This window comes from Centrocercus urophasianus, unplaced genomic scaffold (assembly GCF_019232065.1).
Source record: "Centrocercus urophasianus isolate 14NV4802_14NV808 unplaced genomic scaffold, USGS_Curo_1.0 seq_18, whole genome shotgun sequence".
Taxonomy (NCBI): domain Eukaryota; kingdom Metazoa; phylum Chordata; class Aves; order Galliformes; family Phasianidae; genus Centrocercus; species Centrocercus urophasianus.
This window is the reverse complement of record NW_024884733.1, coordinates 227,510-248,916: the sequence shown is the minus strand read 5'-3', so window position 1 is coordinate 248,916 and position 21,407 is coordinate 227,510. Positions and strand designations below refer to the sequence as shown.

General features: G+C 40.3%; 1 protein-coding gene across 1 annotated transcript in view; it reads right to left on the bottom strand.

Moving 5' to 3' along the window:
* The window catches only part of HMCN1 (hemicentin 1), a 183,958-nt gene that overhangs the window by 142,791 nt on the left and 19,760 nt on the right, over positions 1-21,407 (bottom strand). Inside the window, exons 2-4 of the mRNA XM_042819403.1 lie at positions 8,674-8,744; positions 4,995-5,153; positions 4,368-4,490 (exon numbers count right to left, since the gene is read on the bottom strand). Coding sequence (XP_042675337.1) covers positions 4,368-4,490; positions 4,995-5,153; positions 8,674-8,744 — 353 coding nt within the window. The remainder of the gene's footprint in view (positions 1-4,367; positions 4,491-4,994; positions 5,154-8,673; positions 8,745-21,407) is intronic.

The window sequence follows — 21,407 nt, the reverse complement described above, 5'->3', positions numbered from 1 at the left end:
AAAAAAAAAAAAAAAAAAAAAAAAAAAAAAAAAAAAAAAACTTTAATAAAAGAATAGTTTATAAAATAATTTTAAAAAATAATAAATAATTTAACTGAATCTCAAGCACTTCAAATTTAGGAAATGTGGGTATTAAGTCTGTTTTCAATTGTCATTAAAACATCCTTTTTGCAATTGCAAGGGCAGTGACAGCTCGAATTTACATGCTCATGCTACTTTTTCCATAGAACCCAAGTTCTATATAGTACAGAGAAAAAACAGCTGTAACCAGTTTTTCTTCCCTTGCTTAGCACTTACTGTGCAGCCTGTATTTCCAAAGTAGAACCATACTCTCCCAGGTAGCAATGACCTGCCTCTGCCATAAAACCATTCCTTCTTTTTCTACAGTAAGGCATTCTGACTGCCTGGGGGGAAGGAGAAGGCTGCAAGCAACACCAGCAACCTTAACTGCACACAGTAGTTTTGAGCTTTTCACCTTTGCGTTACTCTTTTCAAGCAATAGAGGGGCCTTTTGCTGTTTTAACAAAGTGAAACAAAACACTGTTTCCACATGTAGCATTATTTAAAGTTCCATGGTTCAGATCCACTAACCTGAACTACACATTTAACTTCTAGTTCTCCATCCTCAGTGAGGACTAATAGTGAAAAGAAATAACATGCTTTCCAGTGGGCTTTAGAGACTTCTATTCACAGCAAAGAACTCAGTGTGAAGAATACTGGGTTCCAGGCCAGATCAATGTGAACCTACAGGCAGGAACCTTCTGTGCCTTTCCTGCAAAAATGACTCCTTTTGCATCATTTCTTTTAACGCGTTCTGTTACTGGCCTGATCCCAACTCCATCTTCTGTTCCCTTCTTACCTCATTTTATTCACATCATCATTTGTACTAACTCACTCAAATTCCAAATTTCTTCTTTACGTTTATTTTTAATGCAGTCTCATTCCCCTTGCAGGTCACTCAGTAACATCCTCTTTTATGTCAGTGTCAACACAGTGCCTGCAGTCGTCTTCAGTCATGTTCAGGTCTCCCAGTATTCCAAAACTGTGTATGGACAACACACTTTTACTTTTAAAAACTGTTAAGAAATCTGTATTTTTAAGAAGCCGAGGAAAAATATTTTGAGTGATGAGAAGGTGGGGTAACATTTAGAAGTTAGGTTAGAGTGAGAAAAATCAAGCAAATGACGTACTGAAAGAAACAAGGAACTCTTTCAGCTCACCCTCTTGTGAACGCCTGGTTCTAGTCATACTGTTCACTCATATTCATCAGACACAGTAATGACTGATTTTTATCTCAAACAAATCGAGGTGACCTGAAGGCATGATTGGAATAACTGTGGACTAATTCTTCTCCTCTGTTTTTAAACTGTAACAAATTTATATTCTGCCGATCATCACCATTCATTTGAATACCAGTTCTGGCATTGCTACAAACCCTGGGGCATCAGAATTATTTCCAGGAATTTCCTTACTTAACACCCTCATAATAGAACTCTGCATGGTGTAACATAACTTCAGTTCAAAACTAGTGTTGGCTGGAAATAAACTAATAAAACTGGATGCGAGTATTAAAATGTAGAATCTGTTCTTAATGACAGAGTTTAACTCAAGTTTAATGAGGATACTTAACACATTTTAATTTGGAGTGTTTTGTACTCCTCAACCTTAATTTGCAGTCATGGAACATCACTGCAGACAAAGAAATGTCAGCCTAATGAAACATCTTTCGAGATCGGGATTGGAATGCTTTGATAAAAGAGCATAATAATCTTCCTAAGACAGAGGAAAAATGAGAATGCTGCTGTTCTTTTAGGTGGAAGGACTTCCCCAACACAAGAGGATAAATATCTGAAAACCAGGGGCCACTTTGCAAACTTTAAAACTGACGTGTACTTAATTAATTTGTAGTAAAATACAGTAGTACTCACAAATTTTTAATAAAAGTAGAACTAAGAATTTTAATATTAAATCTTTCCCTTTTAGGAACGTGAAGCACTTCTCCTCCTGTACTGATCTTGAATCATGTTACCAAATTTTATCACATACGATAACATTTACTTGGAATCATACTATTAGAAACTTACAACTCTGTGCTCAAAAACAATAAACATTACATCTGGAGATGATGGTACATCTGATATTCCATATTAAGGAAAAATCTAGCAGAATTTTAGATAACAAAACCACAGCTTGTATTTCAGACCTTGAGAGTATTCAAATTAATCTAATGCACAGAGGTCATGCCACATTTTTCAAAATATGACCCTCCTATCATGGTGTGAGAAGACCCTAATCCAGCAAATAATAGCGCTCCTAAGTGGAGCTACCCAATATCTTACACTGGACTGAAGTCAACACAACTATGTCAGCTGACCATAATTATTACCAAGTTAACTGTAGCGTTTGAAATCATAAAATCCTTTTTCAGAAATGGAAAAAGAAAGAAAATAAAAGGCAGAGTGATTTCTTAGTCTTCTCAAAAACGCAAGCACTGGATAAGTATCAAGCATCGTTTTGTTGTGTTTCCTTGTAGCTAGTTAGTAATATTGCCTCATTCTGCACACCAAGGGCAAGGATGGGAGCAATAGTCTGTAACTATACACCAAAAATAGCTTTGTTTGTTTTTTTAGGGGGAGTAGAATGATCCAAAAATGATTTTGTCTAACAAAACATGACACTGGCTTGGCAGGGCATTCAGTCAGTGATTTGTAGCTCTCCCTAATCTACAGTTTAGCATTAGCTGTTTCCATGCCCAAAACAGTGACTACATTTTACATTTATGAACTTCATTTTTCCCACATCACTGACTCCTCAGATAAAAAGGACAGCAAGTTCAGTGTCTGTTGAATCTTGCCTGAGGCAAGAGATGTGCTATAAACAGCTGATGCAGATAACTTATATTTCCTGCTCCTTTGCATCTGCATACTGAGGAATATGTTCCTTGAAAAGTAATACTGCTGATGCAAAATCTGCAGCTAAGGCTTTATCTGGGATGTCAGACTTTTGGTAAGCTCATTTTCTCCATCCCTTATCACAGGGACTTTTTAGTATATATTTTACTTTAAATAATGTAATGCAATTTGTTCAGCAGTTACGGTGGAGAAGTTTTGGAAGCATTGTAAAGTTTTAACAAAGGGATCACTATGAGCACTGAAAGAAGATGCAATTATATAGTGCAGTACAATCTTCCACCCTTGTACCCACCCCAGGAAACAAAAACCCTGCAAGAATATCACCTACTGATATCATCACTCACTGATATCAACCTCTTACGCACAGCTCAAGATGAGAAGTCCCATTCTGTACAAAGGGATTTTAGGGAGTCTTCTGAGAGAAGTTTTATCCTCCTTACACAAAAATTGCAAAATGCAGCTCAGAAACTGTACTGTCCCTACAGCCAATTTCTTTTCCTCAAACTTTTCCCCTAATTTTGGAAGGATTAATCATTGGAGAAGGTCATCCTTTTGATCGCTTCCACATCATTGCCTGTACCTTATTACATTCCCAATAAGAACTTCAGTCTTCCTAAGCAACAACAGCAGAAAACTGCAATTCATCTCCAATGTTTGTCACTGTCAAATTTTTTACAAATGAAGGGAATTTATTTTTTTTTTAATTTAAAGACCTGATCCAGTTATTGCAAATGCTGTTTACAATGTAGAAAAAATTCTACCTCCCTAAATAACTAAAATATGTTTTTGTCTCTCTCCAAATTATTTTCTCATGGATTATTGTAATTTCAATTCTAAGAATCACTGTAATTATCAAAGAAAACATTCATTCAACACTGTGGGTCAGCAATTACAGGGAAGCATTTCACCATGACTCAGAATTATCATTTGTCAGCAGAACTGTCAAGATTATCCAAAAAATAATGTTGATTAAAACGTGATTATGGTTAAGTGTGAGCACTAGAAGCTTACTAGTTTATCCATTCACAACTGAGCTTTATGTGAAGAACTTTTACATCCTGGCTTTCTAGCAATCCTTTATTTGCTAACGAAGTATTCATTTGAAGCTGATATTGCATTCTCACACAGAATGGGAAAGCCTCTGGGCTGACTACTCACATGACACAAACCAGCTCCCTGTATTAAAGCCTCTCTTCCTGGAAGCCTTCCAACACATGCAGAGGGAACCTGGTGAAGGTCTGTTTAAATATGACAGTTTACACTTCCCCAACACAAACAGAAGTCACAGAGTGAACCCTGATATTGCAGAAGCAAAAAGAGAGAAATACTGAACAAAGCTCAAGTATCAAAAAGAGAACATCTAGAATTTCCCCTTAACTACTCTAGATCACAATGGGATCATTTAAAGATCTGAACCTCTACCCTGTTCTATACTGCAGAATTTGGAAAATTTACCTCATTAACTTGCTTTTTGTCTAAGTGAAAAACTTGACCAGAGCTTGTTGAGGCAATTTCTTCATAGACTTTGTAACCAATATGATCCCTGTCATCACAGTCTCCAGTTAGCACAAATACTACCTGTATTAAAAAGAAAAAAACAAACAAAAAAACATCCAAGTCATTTGGGACGCAGTGCAAACTTTCACTTGAAAACATTTTAAAGCTAGCACAGAGGCCTGATAGCAGAAGTGCATCACTTGGCATGGGCTCTTATTACTTTGCAATGAAGTAAGGAACAAACAAGAATCGCTTTATAAGTGATACTCATTTATAAGCGATTCGACATCTCAGAAAACCTGTCTCAAAACAACATAAGAACATCCACGTAACTGACACACTGACCAAGCATATATACAAGCTTCATTTGGACTATTTAATCCACAGCATTAAAAATAAATGTTCCTTCAAGTTTTTATTAATCAAACATCTGTACTTAAAAAAAATAAAGTTCCTAGAATGACATTATTTTTACTGTAGAAATGGATTTCACTGATCCTCACATAGTGGAATTTTACCCTTCAGTACAGAGAAAACATGGCATTAAAGATGTAAATCAACTTAGGATGTAAATCTCTCATGTACCTGTGACTGCTTCTGTTGAATGAGCTGAAGTACTTCATGGGTGAGTCTATAGTCTTTGGATCGTGCATCAGTAAATACATAGATGAAAGAACCAGGAAGAGAGATTTCTAGAGCAATCTTAATTGCTCCAATGCTCATCTCTGGACAGTCTCCACCACCCTGTTTTCAAACAGAAGAAGGAAAAAACAAACTTTCAAAGGAAAAGAACGTACCAATTAAAGTATTTTCTCTTGAGAAAGTGTCTCTTTTGAACGTTTCATCTTCTTTTATTTACTCCTCTCCCCCCCACCTGTATGTTTTCTGTAAAGTGTCACAAACTCACACTTGAGCAACATCTAGAAAAATTACTCAGGGAAAGTGAAGTCAGAGGAGAAAATTGCTCTTGGACCTGAAAATGGCCAGTGTCATGGTCACTCTTGTCTCTCCTGGGAGAGATGTGTCAGTCAGTTCCAGCTCCTGTACCAGCCCCGTTTCTTTACTCACACGTTCCTTTCCTGTCTGACAATGCAATGGCTCCAGCAGCACACAGCAGTCACAAGACATCACAGCCACAGAGGGAAGTAACCTCAGCCATGCAGGACTGCTCTCCAGGAGGGTATTTGGCTGCCAGGATGGCAAGGACTTGCCCTGAACTTCCCACAGTGGGGCAGGCAGTATGAGGAGCTCAACAGAGGACACAGGTGATGTGCTTCCCAGTCACCCATGCTGACACACAGACAGCTGCACAGCTGCCAATTTTTCAGACCATTCATTTAGGGCTTCCAAGAATGACTTTATTTAACATTACAGAAACTGACAGAATTATTCTTTTTCATTTACATAAAAATCAATTTCACATATTGAAGACAGAACTTTCCAAATAGCTGAACACAAACTGTAAAACCCAGCCTTGTGAACAGCAACGGATCTCTGCATTTTTAAGATTACTATTAAAAGAAGTAACTTTTATATTTAATCAACATGCCTGCTAATCAGCATACCTTCACACATACTCCACAGGCTGGGAAGGAAGAAGAAAAAAAATAATGCAATTGTTGCATCTAATTTTTAGTACTTCAGGGCAATCAGAAACTGTTTTGAGGATAAACATCAGGGAAAAAAAGGCCCTGCCTCCCACAGTTCCTCAGTCCTCCAGAACTTCAGTTGATCCCAATCAAATATTTTAAATCAGTAACAACTTTTCAACTCTCTGTAATTTTGACCCAATTTCATAAAAAGAGTATCTTAAACTTCTAATCTATGTAAAAGAGAGTTACTTGCCTACTTCTGTATGTAGTCTTACTTTAATGGAAAAAATAAGTAGTAGACTCTGGAGTGCATGAAACTCAAAAGATAATTTTCCAAAATTTTTGTCATGTCTGAACTTCATCCTAGCAACGTCTGTACAATCCTAAGGGATAAAACAATATACACTAAATGATTCTGTACTCAGCACTGGTGAGGCTGCACCCAGAGTGCTGTGTTCAGTTTTGGACCCCTCACTACAAGAAAGACATTGAGGCCCTGTAGCACGTCCAGAGAAGGGCAAAGAAACTGGTGGGTGTCTGGAGCACAGGCCTTATGAGGAACAGCTGAGGGAATGGAGGCTGTTTAGTTTGGAGACTAGGAGGCTCAGGGAGACCTTACTGCTCTACAACTGCCTGAAAGGAGGTTGTGGCAAGTTGGAGGCCAGCCTCTTCTAGCAATAGTAGGAATGGCCTCAAGTTGTGCCAGGTTCAGGTTGGACACTAGGAAGAATTTCTTCTCTGAAAGAGAAAGTCGGGCACTTGAATGGGCTGCCCAGTGAGGTGGTGGAGTCACAGTCCCTGGAGTGCTCAAGAAATGTTTAGATGTTGTACTAAAGGACATGGTTTAGTGTGGAAATATTGGTGGTATGCAGATGGTTGGACTGGATGATCTTGGAGGTCTTTTCCAACCCTGGTGATTCTACGGTTCTAAGATTTTTTAACTTCTGCAGAGCAAATGTTATCTTCAGCAAAAGAATCTCCCAATTAAACCTGGGAAAAACCTGGCAAAGTCAAGATAATAGCTTATTTCTGCAACCATCTTCTAAATATAATATCTCTATTCCCACCTCTAGTTGAGGAAAAGGAATATTTTCTTGACTAGTTTGAATATAAAAAGAACAGGACTTAGTTTCTCTAGAGAGATGCACACAGACTAGTCTTAAACTGTTGTCAAATACTAACCGAAAGACTCTGTCAAATGCTGTCCAAACATTCCAACTGTTCTGTACTCAGAATATTTTTGTTGCAAGGATCTGCATTTTCCTGGTGCTCAAGAAGAAGTTTTGGAGTTTTGGCCTATTTCTATCTAAGATACGTAAGACTCCTTTAAATAATTTAACTTCATCTTAATTTTAGTTTTGTTCATTAATGAGAATATTTGTTCTACAACTTTAACTGAGAACGATTTATCTCAAGACTTTCACTACTTTCATAATATTCAGTCACTGCCCTTCTAGGTGAATTATCCGTAATGAATATTACAGAAGTGTTCACATTCTCTGAAAGAACTGCTGCAAGATATCCTATCAGTCCTTATCTAACCACTTTAATTTCTTTATTTTGGCCCTTCACCAACTTAATCCATTATAGTAAATCGTTTTTAATTCAGCTGAATGAACACACCTTGAGAATAATTATGAAATTGCAGTCACTGACGATTAGAGAAAAATTCTTAAGTCAGATAGTGACCTTTAAACAACTTGTTAGCAAATTAAGAGTTTTAATTTCCTGAAAGCTTCATCTGGTTCATATCCTTTTTCAAAACAGTTAAAATTATTTTCCAGTAGCTAAAGATGGGACCAATTTTTAATCTCCCTATAAAAGAGACAGAAAAAGCACAATGGCTAGCATTTTCTCCCTCCTTGAAAATTTACTATTGTTTTCTCAGAATTTCAACCTTTCTTGCAATTTTTAAACTATTAATTCTACCCTAACTAGCACCATTGGCTTCTAAACAGCCTTAAACCGTTTATACCATTTGCCCATTTCTAAAACACTGTCCTTAAAGCCAGAAGCTTGTCCAGCAGTATAACCTCAGGCAGTGTTTGACTGAAGAATGGGATTTACAGTAAAGCTAACTCCACTCCAATACTTCTCTTTCCTTCCAGCACCTGATCCAGATATCATTTGCAACTCATTCTCACAGAAAAAATCATGGGAGACATATTATGGTGGTTCAAAATCCATCACTTATCTCCTTATACCAGGTTACGTGAGTCAGCCTGCTACCTTTGAATCATTAGGTGCTTGTTAACACAGGACAATGAAGGAAGTGTCTATGTCGCACCTGACAGGTCTTAAAAGAGTCCTTTTGTACATTAATTAGTTAATTAGAACTACAGAAATAACTTACAGGAAATAATAAAGCAGCTCATAAAAGTATCTGTGAACAAGTGGCAAAACTAATAGGATTCAAAATAAGTATTATCATTGACTAACTAGTCTTTCTTGTGTTATTGATCAATGAGCAAAGTATCCATACAATGATGTAAACTAAGACAAAGTAATTAACTATAATCACGAATTCAGATATGCAGAGAACAAGAAGATGATAGTTTTTGCACCTATATCTACATGAAGCATTACAGCAGAAGCACTAACAAGAGACGAATGATCATAGGGAGAAAATAAGGCATATTGCTAGAACTATAGAGGATGAACAAGTCACTCACCTGAACATAAAGCTCCCGGAGTTCAAACTGAAATTTCTTGGGATCTGTGGTTATCGTCACTGGACCAATTTCTGGGATGGAAAAAAAAAAAAAAAAAAAAAGGAAAACATGTAGTATGAGGAAGACACAAAGCAATCAGGAGAATTTCATCTGAAGAGATCATGATTTTTCAGATTGATAAAATCTGAAAAGAAAAAAAAACAGCAGTATTAAAAACAGAAAGGAGGACTCAATAGAATATTCAGCACTGAGATCTATAGTTTCAAACATAGTGACTCCAACGTCATTCCAGCATTACCAGCTTCTGAGTGTCATAAGCATTTATAGGGACATAGCATGTTCTGTGTTGTTTCTTTCACACACATTTACTTATATCCATCACTACACTGCTCTCATTAATTAGAAGGGAACAAAAAATCCCAAAAAGTGGCTGCACCAGAAAATAATGAAATTTACCCACACAACTGTTTCTGGAAAATGTGAAGAAGTACCAAATGTGATACTAGCTGCTTTACCTGAGGCTGCTATTTCTTGACATTTTATCTCAATCTAACTTGGCACTCGGGCACTTCATTCTTTACCCGTCCTTGGCACACACTGCAACTGCTGCTACTGGCACAAGGACAGGGCATTCATTGACCTGGATTGAAGTGCTGAGCCAAGCATACACAAATAAGCAACACTCATCACTAAATCTACTACAATCACACATGGGTTTGCTTGGGGGTTGTAACTGTGAATGCCCTTGATAAAGGTAGGCTTTTAATTTGCTTAAAAGTCACCAAAAAGATGACAAAAAAGCTCTCCTAGAGTATGAAAGTATCCTGATGGTTTCTTATAGGAATTTTGATTTGATTTTGATTCTTGTGAATGTTATTTACTGATCAAGTAGAAATGCCTCACTGTCACCGGACGAGTCATTGTAAGGACTTCCCCACAGTGTTCACTCTGCCATTCCCCTTCTCAGCCTGGTAACATCCTTTGGGTGTTCCTTACAGCATATGCCTGTAACAAAGCTATCTCCAAAGTGTTCTGCTTAAAATCTATCCTGCCAGCCATTGTTCTAAGGCATAGAATAGAATGAGTTTTATACCTATAGTAAAACCACAAGCTCTATTACTCCGTCAATATAAGGATTACATTTTTCAATTCTAGGGCAGCAAATCCTTTGGAAAGGCTTTTTTTCCCCATAATATATAGATATGAAAAGTAACACTACTTCAGCCAAGCTAAAACAGCCCATCCAGCACAGATGGGTGAGCTGTGCCTTTCTCCCCAGGCAGCGGGGTGCAGATGCCAAGTGCAGACCCTGCCTGCAGGCCATGGGATCACATCCAGGCGCTGGCTGCCCTCTGCTGTGAGCTCAGCGACCAGCACAACCTGGGAACGGCATTCAGCCACAGCTCAGGATGGGGTCTCAGAAGCACAAGGCTGCAAATGGAAGCCAGAACAAGTGGTGTCATGGAGAGCTGCCAGAACAGAGAGCCCAGCAGTGGGACAGTTGCTCCAACCAGCTCTGCGGCTGTGGGCAAACAAGGTCCCAGGAAGGGCTCCACCTCTTCAGCGAAGCTGAGATTCTCTAAGGGAAGAACAGCAGCGACACCAAGTAAGTCCCAGCACAAGAGAGCTGCCAATCCTCTCAGAGCCAGCTCTCCTCTGATGGATGCCAGGAATACCCCTGACTTCAAGCAGACTGCTAGTGTTTTGGGCAAAACAACAGCTAGTCTGACACCACACAAACTGTTTACTATCTGTAGAAGGCATCTGGAAAGGCAGCACCACACACAACTCTGGGCTTCTGTCACCTCTCCTGGCCACATAGTCTGATCACACAGCTGGAGAAAGGCCATTCAGTACTCTTCACTCATACCCTATAGAGGGGTACCACTCAAGGTATGAACTGTAATGTTACTGGCTCTCACCATCCAAATGCCTGTAGCTTGAACCAAAAGCCCAGCATCAACTGTTTCTCATCCACAGTCATGCTGCCATTGAGCCTGTGTGACCTGCATGCTTGCCAGAAGGACTCAAACAGCCTTCAAGTTTTTTCCTCACTATGCTATACTCTGAGCATATACTATCAGAGACTGTCTCCTCAGCACAGGTGAAGACAGGCTTTAAAGCACTCAGAACAGGCAAGAGTGAGAAGACAGCTACAAGTGCTTTCATTTCACATGCCAGCCAGGAACCATCTCCAGAAAGGACTTTAAAAAAGAATGTAAGTGCTCTCATTTAGCACCATGAAAACTCTTAGAGAAGGTGAAACGAGCAACACAACAAAATTTCTGGCAACTGTAATGTTCAAATCAAGTTACAACTGTCAGTCCTGATGCAGCTCTGAAGAATGAATGAACAGATGCAACAAGACTGAGACATGACTGCTGAACTACACTGGTGTGAAAAAATGACAGACCACAGTAGAGAATTCTCCTAGCACCCAAAAGATGCTAGCCATACAGGACAAGCACGCAGGCAGAGTTGTTGAAGGAAGTTAAGGGGTTTAAAAGCAATCATCCCCCATGGTACAAATATATTCCCAAAAATACGGAAAAGCTTTGTGGAGTTAAATTAAGACATGAAAGAAGCATAGTATTTTATGTTAACTTGCTCATAACTGCTACAGATATAAAAAGATTCATGTATTGGCATTCAGAACAGTTTCTAGTGTTTGCGTGAAAGCACATTTTTGTTCTGTGCATCATCCTGATGTTTGAGAATCCAGACATGAGCCAACAGTGTGTGCTCACAGCCCAGAAGGCCAACTATATTGTGGGCTGCATTAAAAAAGGGGTGGCCAGCAGGAAGATGGAGGTGATTGTCCCCCTCTACTCAGCACACGTGATGCCCCATGTGGAGTCAAGCACAAGAAAGATACATACCTCTTGGAACAGGTCCAGAGGACAGCCACTAAGATGATGAGAGGGCTGGAGTACCTCTCCTGTGAAGAAAGGCTCAGGGAACTGGGCTTGTTTAGCTTGGAGAAGAGAAGGCTCCAAGGAGACCTCATTGGGGCCTTCCAGTACTTGAAGGGAGTATATAGAAAGAAGGGAGAATGACTGCTTACATGGGTTGATAGTAATAGAACAAGGGGGAGTGGTTTTAAACTGAGGCAGGGGAGGTTTAGGTTGGATATTAGGAGGAAGTAGATAGGAGGAAGTTTTTCACACAGACACTCTAGAGCAGGTTGCCCAAGGAGGTTGTGGATGCCCCATTCCTGGAGGCATTCCAGGCCAGGCTGGATGTGGCTCTGGGCAGCCTGGTCTGCTAGTTGGTGACCCTGCACATAGCAGGGGGTTGGAACTGGATGATCATTGAGGTCCTTTTCAACCCAGGCCATTCTATGAATAGCAAGCACCTTGGGAAAGCCAAAAACTACCTAGCGTGACACATATTCATAATTATTGCAAAGGCTGTTTGCAAATTTGGCATCTTATCTTGATCTTGATCATGTAAAACATCTGTACTAAATATCTGTTTTAAATGAATGTATTAGAACAATCTAGCAGAGGAATACAGGAGCCATTTACCTACTTCTATCAATTCAGAACACTGAATTTGTTTGTTCTGGAAGGAAAACAACAATGCTGATACCTAGTAGCAGAAGGAATTTCAGCAGATATGCCAAATTATGTGGAGTTCTTTCAGCCAAAAAAAGAAACCCTTCATCTAATTCAGAGCAAGAACGTCTCTCTCAAATATCCAGAATTAAAAATGACTAAACAAACACCGAAACCAAGCAAAGACAGAACCATACACCTTTGGATGCTTTCCAAAAAAGAAATAAACTTCAGATTTAGTAGCCTATGAATTGGAGTGGGGGAGCACAACAGCAAAAACACCCTGATCTTTAATACCCAATGCAATTACAATTGCCATTTACTAGTTCTTGTTTAGCTACACAATTTGATGTTACCCCCATTGTAACTCATTTGCTGGTGTAATGTCAGTCATACAGATTGTAAAATCTATCATCTTTGTACTGATGTGGAAGTGTAACCCTTTGTAGCCTAGAACTGTACAGGTCAAAGAGCAGTCTGAAGTACTGAACTCATTATAAATAGCTGACAACATAACTCAGATATTCAGCACTGCTGAATTCACTCTAGGTCTACTCTCCTAGTCTGTGCCTTACAGTCATTCGTGCAAAAGCTCCAGGGTAAGATTTGACAACAAACAGCATGCAGTGTGTAAAGAACAGAATATGAAAAAATGGGGATGGAGATCACACACAGGGTGTAGTTAAAATTCATTCATCTCATGGGTAAGGCAGAACTTCATTACTTCCCATCCTGTTTCTCCATCCAAGTGACACTTCTTAGTTACATCAATTTTGACAGTTTTTAGATCGGTAGGCTAATATACATTTCATATACGCACACGTATATCCACCTCCCACACACCATTATTTTTGTATCAGATCCATCTCCCAGTCTTGTTTCCTGTACAGAATCTCAAACATTTGTCCCACTAGTTTTAAAGATGACACAGGATTGGGAATGATCAGCTAGGACATCTGTGATGCCTAAACAGAACTAATGCTCAAAAAAACTGAAGTGCAATTATTCCTTAAAAGCTATTTTCCAGCAGTGGTGTGCATTAAGTTTTATCTGATGAAAGAATATGACTTGTTCCATCAAACTTCCCTTTCTGTATCCAATCAATTTTAATGCTCCGCCTATAATTCGGAAAGCCTTTATGAGTCACTGCTTGCCAAGGATAACAAAAGTAATGATAAAGTTACTCTTAATAAGCCCCCAGCCAGCTGGCTGTCCTAGGGGCACATAAGCAGAAATCCTTAATTTCTGAAGAGCAAATTCGGTGCTACATGTCAGGACTTTACACAGCTGCAGTCCACTCACAAGCTTCCACCAGAGGTCACAAAATCACAGATTTATAGGGGTTCCAATTATGACCCCTGTGGCTCCATTTCTTTTAGCTTTCAGACTCTAACCTGGGTGTAATCATATTCATGTTTGAAATGTCCAAGAATTGCAGTGAACAACTTTTGCCAGATTCTTTACCAGGCAAAAAAGAAGCCAAACCAACCCAGCAACCTCACATTAGATGAGCAACCTTAGTGCAGCCACCCTTCCCCCCCTTCCTTTTCTTTTTTTAAATTAGTTTTTCAGCCTCCTGACTTATCACTATTAACTTTAACATGCAACTTCAACTTCAGAAGACTACTGACTGGAAGAAGACTGTTTGCACATGCAGCTTTTATGCTTCCCTTGGATAATCAAACAAAAGCCAGGCAGACAGTCCATGCATACTGTGAGTCACTGCCAAGCAGTCTGACACTGTGAAGCATTATTGCAGCTTCATCTTCACTTCACCAATGAAGACAGTATTCACCCTTGTACACCTCACTCTTCACTATCAATCTTGATGCAGCAGCCAAAGTATGAATGAAATCTAGAGACCAAAGGTGCAGGAGAGGTTTTGCTAAAAAATGTGCCCTAAACGGCACATGTGCATTAGCATTTCCCATTCAACACAATCAGCACTAAATTCAGTTTATAGGCCTTCAGTGTAGTTTTTCAGAAGTTTTGGGTTTTTTTAACCAAATGCCATTGCACGGAAAAATTAGGCTAATTTGCTAATTTGCCTAGCATAGTAACAATAAGAATACTGTTTACTTTCCTAAGAATTACAGTAATAGAACAGGATATGCAGAATAGCCTCATCTTCATGAGACTGTTAAAATTAATTTGGTTTGTTACCAATTCTCTACTCAGAACAGTCCTGCAGTTCCTCAGGCTCCTAGCATGGGTGGCACTAGATCGCACTCGCAGTGGAACTACCAATGGAAAACCTATTCCCTCATGCTGAAAATAAAGAAAGCCTGAAGTAGGTCTCCAGGATGACTTTTGCTCCAAGGAAATAATCTACTTGTAAATTCCCTCTAGTGTAAGCAAAAGTTTGTCTGCTGCTAGCACACAGACACAGACCAAAAAAAAAAAAAAAAAAAAAAAAAAAACAGGAAAACAGACTAGAACTCGTTACATTATATGGTTAAAAATCAAAACAATGGCAGAGGCTCTCACGTGCCCAAACTATAAAAAACCATGAGGCAAGTTTTCCATTCCTGAGGACAAAAGGGCATATAGAGCCCCGCCATCTGCTCCCCAGTTGCTTGAGCAGCTCTGGAGGTCTGCTCTCACCAGAGGCCTGCAGCCAGCACTTCTCAAGTGCCTTTGGCCATCCCTAGCAAACTCTCAATGGATGACTGCCTAAATTACAGATTGCATCGACAGCTGACAACTCAGCCAGCAGTCCCTGAGAGAAGCCAGAGGACGCAAAGAGCCATGGAGATTATCGAGCCCAGTGGTCCTCTCCACTCAGGTCCTGAGCCATCCCAGGGAACTAAGTCCACAGAGAACGGCTGCTCATGCTCTTCTCAAGCATCTCTTCTGTGTATGAAGGCTTTATGTCTGGGTCTTCTAAGTCTCATATTTCCAAGAGTACATTAGTTCGTGATATTTCTTCTCTTTTCTCATAACCAGAAGAAAAAAAAAAAGCAGCATTTATTGATTCTATACAGCATGCAAGCTCTGCAAGGACTTGCTTCCTTCAGCCTACAGCGAAGGCCAAGCAACTGACAAGAGCTGCAACCACTGCTGCCTCACAGTTTGGCATGGGAGAGGCAGCACTTACTGACACTGGCCCACGCACAGTTCCCAGAGAACATCTGAAAAGGTTGTCAGATTATTCTCTGGTTTTGTTTATTTCCCCTCGTTAACAACAATCTGAATCGAGTAAAACATTGTTCATAATGCTCTTTAAATTCTTTCTGCAGACTGAACTCCAGTACAATCCACGTCTATTTCTGTCTCATCTCTTGATCTGTGCATTTTGGCAAGACTCCATCAACATTTGCTACAGCACTAGATAAATAGCTTACACTGAAGAGTAAGGCAGGAATGAATATAACTACACATTTTATGGTGCTATTTTGTGATTAATAACATGAACGCATTGAAGTAAAAATCAAGCAGTCTTTAAAACTCGATTTTTAATTCTAGATTTACACTTGGCATCATATTACACAATTAATTTCCTTGCTGCAACATCTCGGGAAGCTTTGTCCTGAGCAGCTGCAAGCACCAGCCAGGGCACTGCTGGCTGCTGCAAGTCTGCATCAGGACGCTTCCTCTGCTGCTTCCCACCACATCCCCTGATTGTATCTCAAGTAGCAGGGGTCCACAGGCTGACTGGCCAGTAGAGTCACAGTTTCTTTTTTTCTTCTGCAGTTTCAACTCAATTACAAGGTCTGATTGAAAGTGTATATTCACCGGCTGCTTCCTGCAAAGAGACTTGGAAGAAAACTGTCTACCTTTTATCATGAGACAGTGAAAACTGAAAAAGCAACACTGAAGCTATAGTCACATGGCTCCCATGAAGTGTACAGAAGAATTCATGCACTCAGCACTCATGTCCACATGAAAATAGACAGCATGAGCGAGTCAACAATAGCAGTTGAGCGTCCAGAGGGCAGCACAGCACAGTGCTGCCCCTCAGCAATGGCAAATACTCCATGCTGCATGGCACACAGTGACAGGGCAAGCTGGGAACAGTACTGAACATGTGTAATTATGGCCAGTTATTAATAAACTGAAAGCCCATTTTTTCCTGCAAGAGTCATCCTATGCGTATTACGGAGATCTCAGAACTAACCAGTTGGTGCTTTAAGATGCTGGAGATCCCAGAAACAAGGACTTCCCAGAGCATGTTACCATACTAGTACTACACTGTACTTTAACAGGCTTACGTTTTTTATAGTGTTTTCACATGGTTAAAAAACAAAAGCAAAAAATATATGTAATATGGTGCCAGATTTAATCTGGTCCATAGGAGTGTCTCTGACAAGAATTAAACAACCTCAGACAAGGCAGAACTGCACAAGAGTGACCTAAAATACATTTGGATGCCAGTCACAATCCTCAAAAATCTATTTCAATAAGTTTTGCCTCCTTACATTCTGGCAACTGTCAACAAACACAATGAACCAATTAGCCCTAACGAGAGAGAAAAGATAGGACTGTAACCACAGACCTAGCTACCCCTATATAATTAAAACTCAACTAAGTTTTCCTCAGTTTTCATACCAAGGAACTTGTTCCTCAAAAGATCACAGAGCAAAAGCCTTCCCTCAGAAAATTCCAGGAGAATGACAGTGAGGCTCTACAAGGCAATGTCCTGCATGAGCATACAGCTGTGTGCATGTACACATGCATGAACACCAGCATTTCAGTACAATGGAATGTTTCATGATGAATCCAATTGCCATCTTTTGAGAATGGAGATTTCTAAACACAACCAAAAGAAAGTACACTGAGATCTGCACCTCAGAAAAAACTAGTGTCACATTTAGAACGCATCTTTTATTCTGCGTGTAAGTTTACTTTTACCAAAATTTCTTTTTTTTTTACTACAACAAATGTATCTGCATTCTTTTTAAGTCGATTACAAAGTTTTTATTGATTTCAGTTAGAATCAGCCTAGGCTCAATGAATCTCATGCTACAAAATGAATTGCTAAAGGATAATCAATGCAAGACTATTAGATACCCAAACTGCTTCCTTTTAGTCATTACAACTGTAAATTCAAATTCTCATTCTAAATAAACCTCCACTTCACAAAACTAACCCATCTGTAGCTGGCAGAACGTCAAATGTTATGGCAAATACCATTGCCTGCACACATTGCTTATTTCTTCTGATAGCACTCATTTGCTAGCATTTTTCTAATCACAGCACAGTGCTGGGATATAGCAGGGAATAAAGCAGAAGTTCTCTTAAGTGAAAGCATCTACTTGAAGATTTTCAATATATGTCAGTTGTTGGTGTACCACATTAAAGTCAATCTTTTTATACTTTTAAACATATACTATCGAGAGGGAAGACTACGTAGATATCTTATTTTCTCCTTCAGACACTCACTATCTCCAGTGAGGCTGTTTTGCACAAGAAAGCAATGGGAAAAAACTGCAGAAAGCATGACTGCAAAACTGCTCATCTGACAGAGCCAACCCATGTGAAAAGAAAAAAAGAAAAAAAAAAGAAAAAAGAAAAAAAAAAAGAAAAAGAAAAAGGAAAAGAAAGGTTACTGGACTATTTTAAATCTATTTTTGAAAATATGTGGTTTGGATTGAAAAGAATTGAAAAGAAGGGTTTAGCAAGTGTTTGAAGGCCAGCTAAACCTCCCAAAATCTTTACCAGAGCACTGTTCATTTTTAGCAAATTTTGTCAAATCAGATGGAAGCAGCTCTCTCCTGTCCCTTAGCTTTCGCCTGTATTACGTGCAACTTTGTGATTTTCTAAAAGGCACCAACAATTTCAAGCAGCAGAAATCAATCAGGAAGGAATCCACTTATCCTAGAATTAGGTGGAGCAGAACCTGAGAGGCTTGAACAGCCACCATAACCCCAGAGAAGGGATTTGCATGGTCAGGCTGAGGAGTTTAACATGTTAGCTGGGCAATAGGAAACCAGATGAAGTTTAACAAAAGCAAGTGTGGAGTTTTGCATCTAGGGAGGAATAATTGCATGCACCAGTACAGGTTGGAGGATGACCTGCTGGAGAGGAGCTCTGCCAAGAGGGACCTGGGTGTCCCGATGGATGACAGGTTGGCCATAAGCCAGCAGTGTGCCCCTATGGCCAAAAAGGCCAATGTCATTCTGGGGTGCATAAGAAAGAGTGTGGCCAGCAGATCGAGGGAGGTGATCCCCCCCCCCCTCTACTCTGCCCTGGTAAGGCCTCATCTGGAGTATTGTGTCCAGTTCTGGGTTCCCCAGCACAAAAAATACAGCGAACTCTGGGAAAGAATCCAGCAGAGGGCCACAAAGATGGTGAAGGGTCTGAAGCATCTCCCTATGAAGAAAGGCTGAGTGAACTGGGTCTGTTCAGCCTTGAGAAAAGAAGACTGAGAGGGGACCTGACCCAGGTCTATAAATATCTAAGGTAGGGGGCAGAGCGGCGAGGCCAGACTGTTTCCAGCAGTGTGTGGAGACAGGACAAGGAGAAACGGCCGGAAACTGCAGCATAGGAAGTTCTGCACAAATGTGCACAAGAACTTCTTTAGGTGAGGTGACGGAGCACTGGAACAGGCTGCCCAGGGAGGTTGTGGAGTCTCTTTCTCTGCAGATATTCAAGACCCGCCTGGACGCCTACTTGTGCGACCTGGTGTAGGGAACCTGTTTTGTCAGGGGGTTGGACTAGATGATCTCTGGAGGTCCCTTCCAACCCCTACGATTCTGTGATTCTGTGATTCTGTGATTCTGTTTCTCCACAGCTGCCTGCACAGCTTGGTGGTGACAATGGAGCCATATCTACTTCCTTCCCGCAGTACAGATCAGTGAACATGCCTTGTGATACAGCCTCCGATCCCTTCCAAAGCTCACACTGAACTTGTGGCACGCAAAAGCCTGGTGGCAGAGATGGAGCCTGCTCAGAGGCAGCCATCCACATCCTGGCACCTGCTGGGGGCCACTTCACAGCCATGTCAGTCATATAAGCAGCAAATTGGCCTTTGCCTAGCTCCACAGTACTGCCTTTGATTTCATCCTTTTTATCTGGGAAAAAAATTAAAGAAGTGGAACTTGTCCCCACAACAGCCTGAGAATGTCTGTTAAACAGCCTTGTGGTGCAGAAGTCTCCAATCCCAAACATGCTGCCAATGGTTTGGCTGCAAGCCAGACACGTTTGCTGGTCATGTTGGAAAGAATATCCGCAAGTTTACTGACATTATGTATACTCCATGGTATCTGAGCAGTCTTCTACATCAAGTTCAATTACCATTTCAGCTGACAGTCATTTAGTGTACAAAAATGAGACCTCTGACAGTAAGACACTACCATATAACAACATAGTTTTAAAAAATCTAGTAAGACTAGAAGAGAACCAAACCTGGAATAGCCATTTATTCAGAAAGCAATTTCCATTTGCTTCTCCAGCTGTGAAATACAGCAGTTCTGGGATTTCCTCACCCACATTAGCAGTGCAAACTGTACTTGCAAGTAACCCGGGTGGTAGCTGCCCCCACTCTGGAGTTCCCATTCTACATCCCAATTACTTTCTTTCTCATCCCTCAGGCTCTACCTAAAATCTCTTGGCCATGAGCAGCTTTTCAAGTAAATGACACTGCTCTATGAAGCCAAAAAACACTGCTGGTCTCTCCACAAAGAAGATGCAAGCATGAAGATTTTGAAAATCACATGGGTTAAGCTTGTTTTAGGAATTCCACTACTAAGCAGGCAGTTTTCCCCTCTGAGCAGATAGTGCAGGAGCCCATGCTGCCCTTTCTGGAGGTGCCACACACAGCATGTTCAACCATGTGCAAGCAGTGCCCAGCTCCATTTTGAGTTCATGAATTAGCTTACAAAAAATAACACAGATACAGCTGGATTACAAAGCCTGGCCCCACCTCCTGGCAAGCTGCTCCACCTACACGCCACCATGAGTCCACAAAGTGACAATTGTTTCATTTTCACTAGTCGCTCACACTTCCTATTTTGACAACTCTTCTAAGCAAGCAGTAACTTCAGGTGACTCATTATAGCCAAATTCATGAAGCTTAGCAGGGCATCTGCTAACCCATCCTACTTGCTCATGTTCATCTACATCATGCAGTTCAGCAAAGCTGGCCACAACCAGCCACGATGGCAAGGTCAGGTTTGTGCTCCATGCAGATTCCCACTGTCCCACTGCACAGGCTTGGTGCCTGGCACTGACATAGTATATCCAACACCGGCATGTTCCTTTTTCTTCTCAGAAGAAGAAAAAGGAAAAATCATGAGAATATGTTCTTGATGCAGGTTGGAGTGATCAATATTGTTTTTAGGAAGCTGGGGTAGAGAAGGAAACATTTTTTATACAATTTTTTATACAATTAAATGTTATCTGTGGATTATAAAACTCCGCTGAGTTTTATCACTTTAGCAATGCAAGCATACTCCTAAGGGAGGAGGAAGACATGAGAACGTTAACTTTCCTGCCCTAAGCAAAATAGGCTTTTTCCACTATGCACAAGGAATACTTCAATCAGTAAAACATAAATACTTTACATAGAAACACTGTCCTTTGTTTGCTCATCTTTTAGAATTTGTTCTAAATAATTTCAGTATTTATGTTTAGACTGCTAACATCAGCTAAAGCACAGAATTAGCTTAGACTTCTCATCTGCCTCAATCCTTGCATTTTCCAGTTTCATCTTCTGTCCAGCCTTGTCCAAATTCTATGACTGGGAAATGCTGAGCACCCTAATGGAAAAACATAGAACTCTGTCATGGAAGCAAAGTGATATACACAAAATCATTACCAAGATTATTCTTAGAGTTTTGTGTTTGTTTTTTTTTTAATGGAAGCATTTTCTATGATTATCGTTTGTAATAAACCACTTGGCTTGTTTAACTAATACAAAGCACAAGGCTCTCTTCTGCAAGACTTTGGATTTACCTTCAAGCTCCAGAATCAATGCTTCAACCCAACTGAGGTCCTTACACAGGACAATCACAAGCTCAGTGTCTTCCAGGTACAATGCAACCACTGAAAAAGCTGCACTCTGAACATTCAGGTACTGTGAGATCCCCTCCGACAACTCACACTAGGAAATTTGATATGGGAACCACTCCTGTGCCCTAGCCAGTACAAGTGGAAGATGAGTGTTGACTTCCAGTGTGTCAATGGTTTGCGGGCTGGTTTGGCCCGGTTCCGTGACGAGCGGGGCGGAGGGATCCG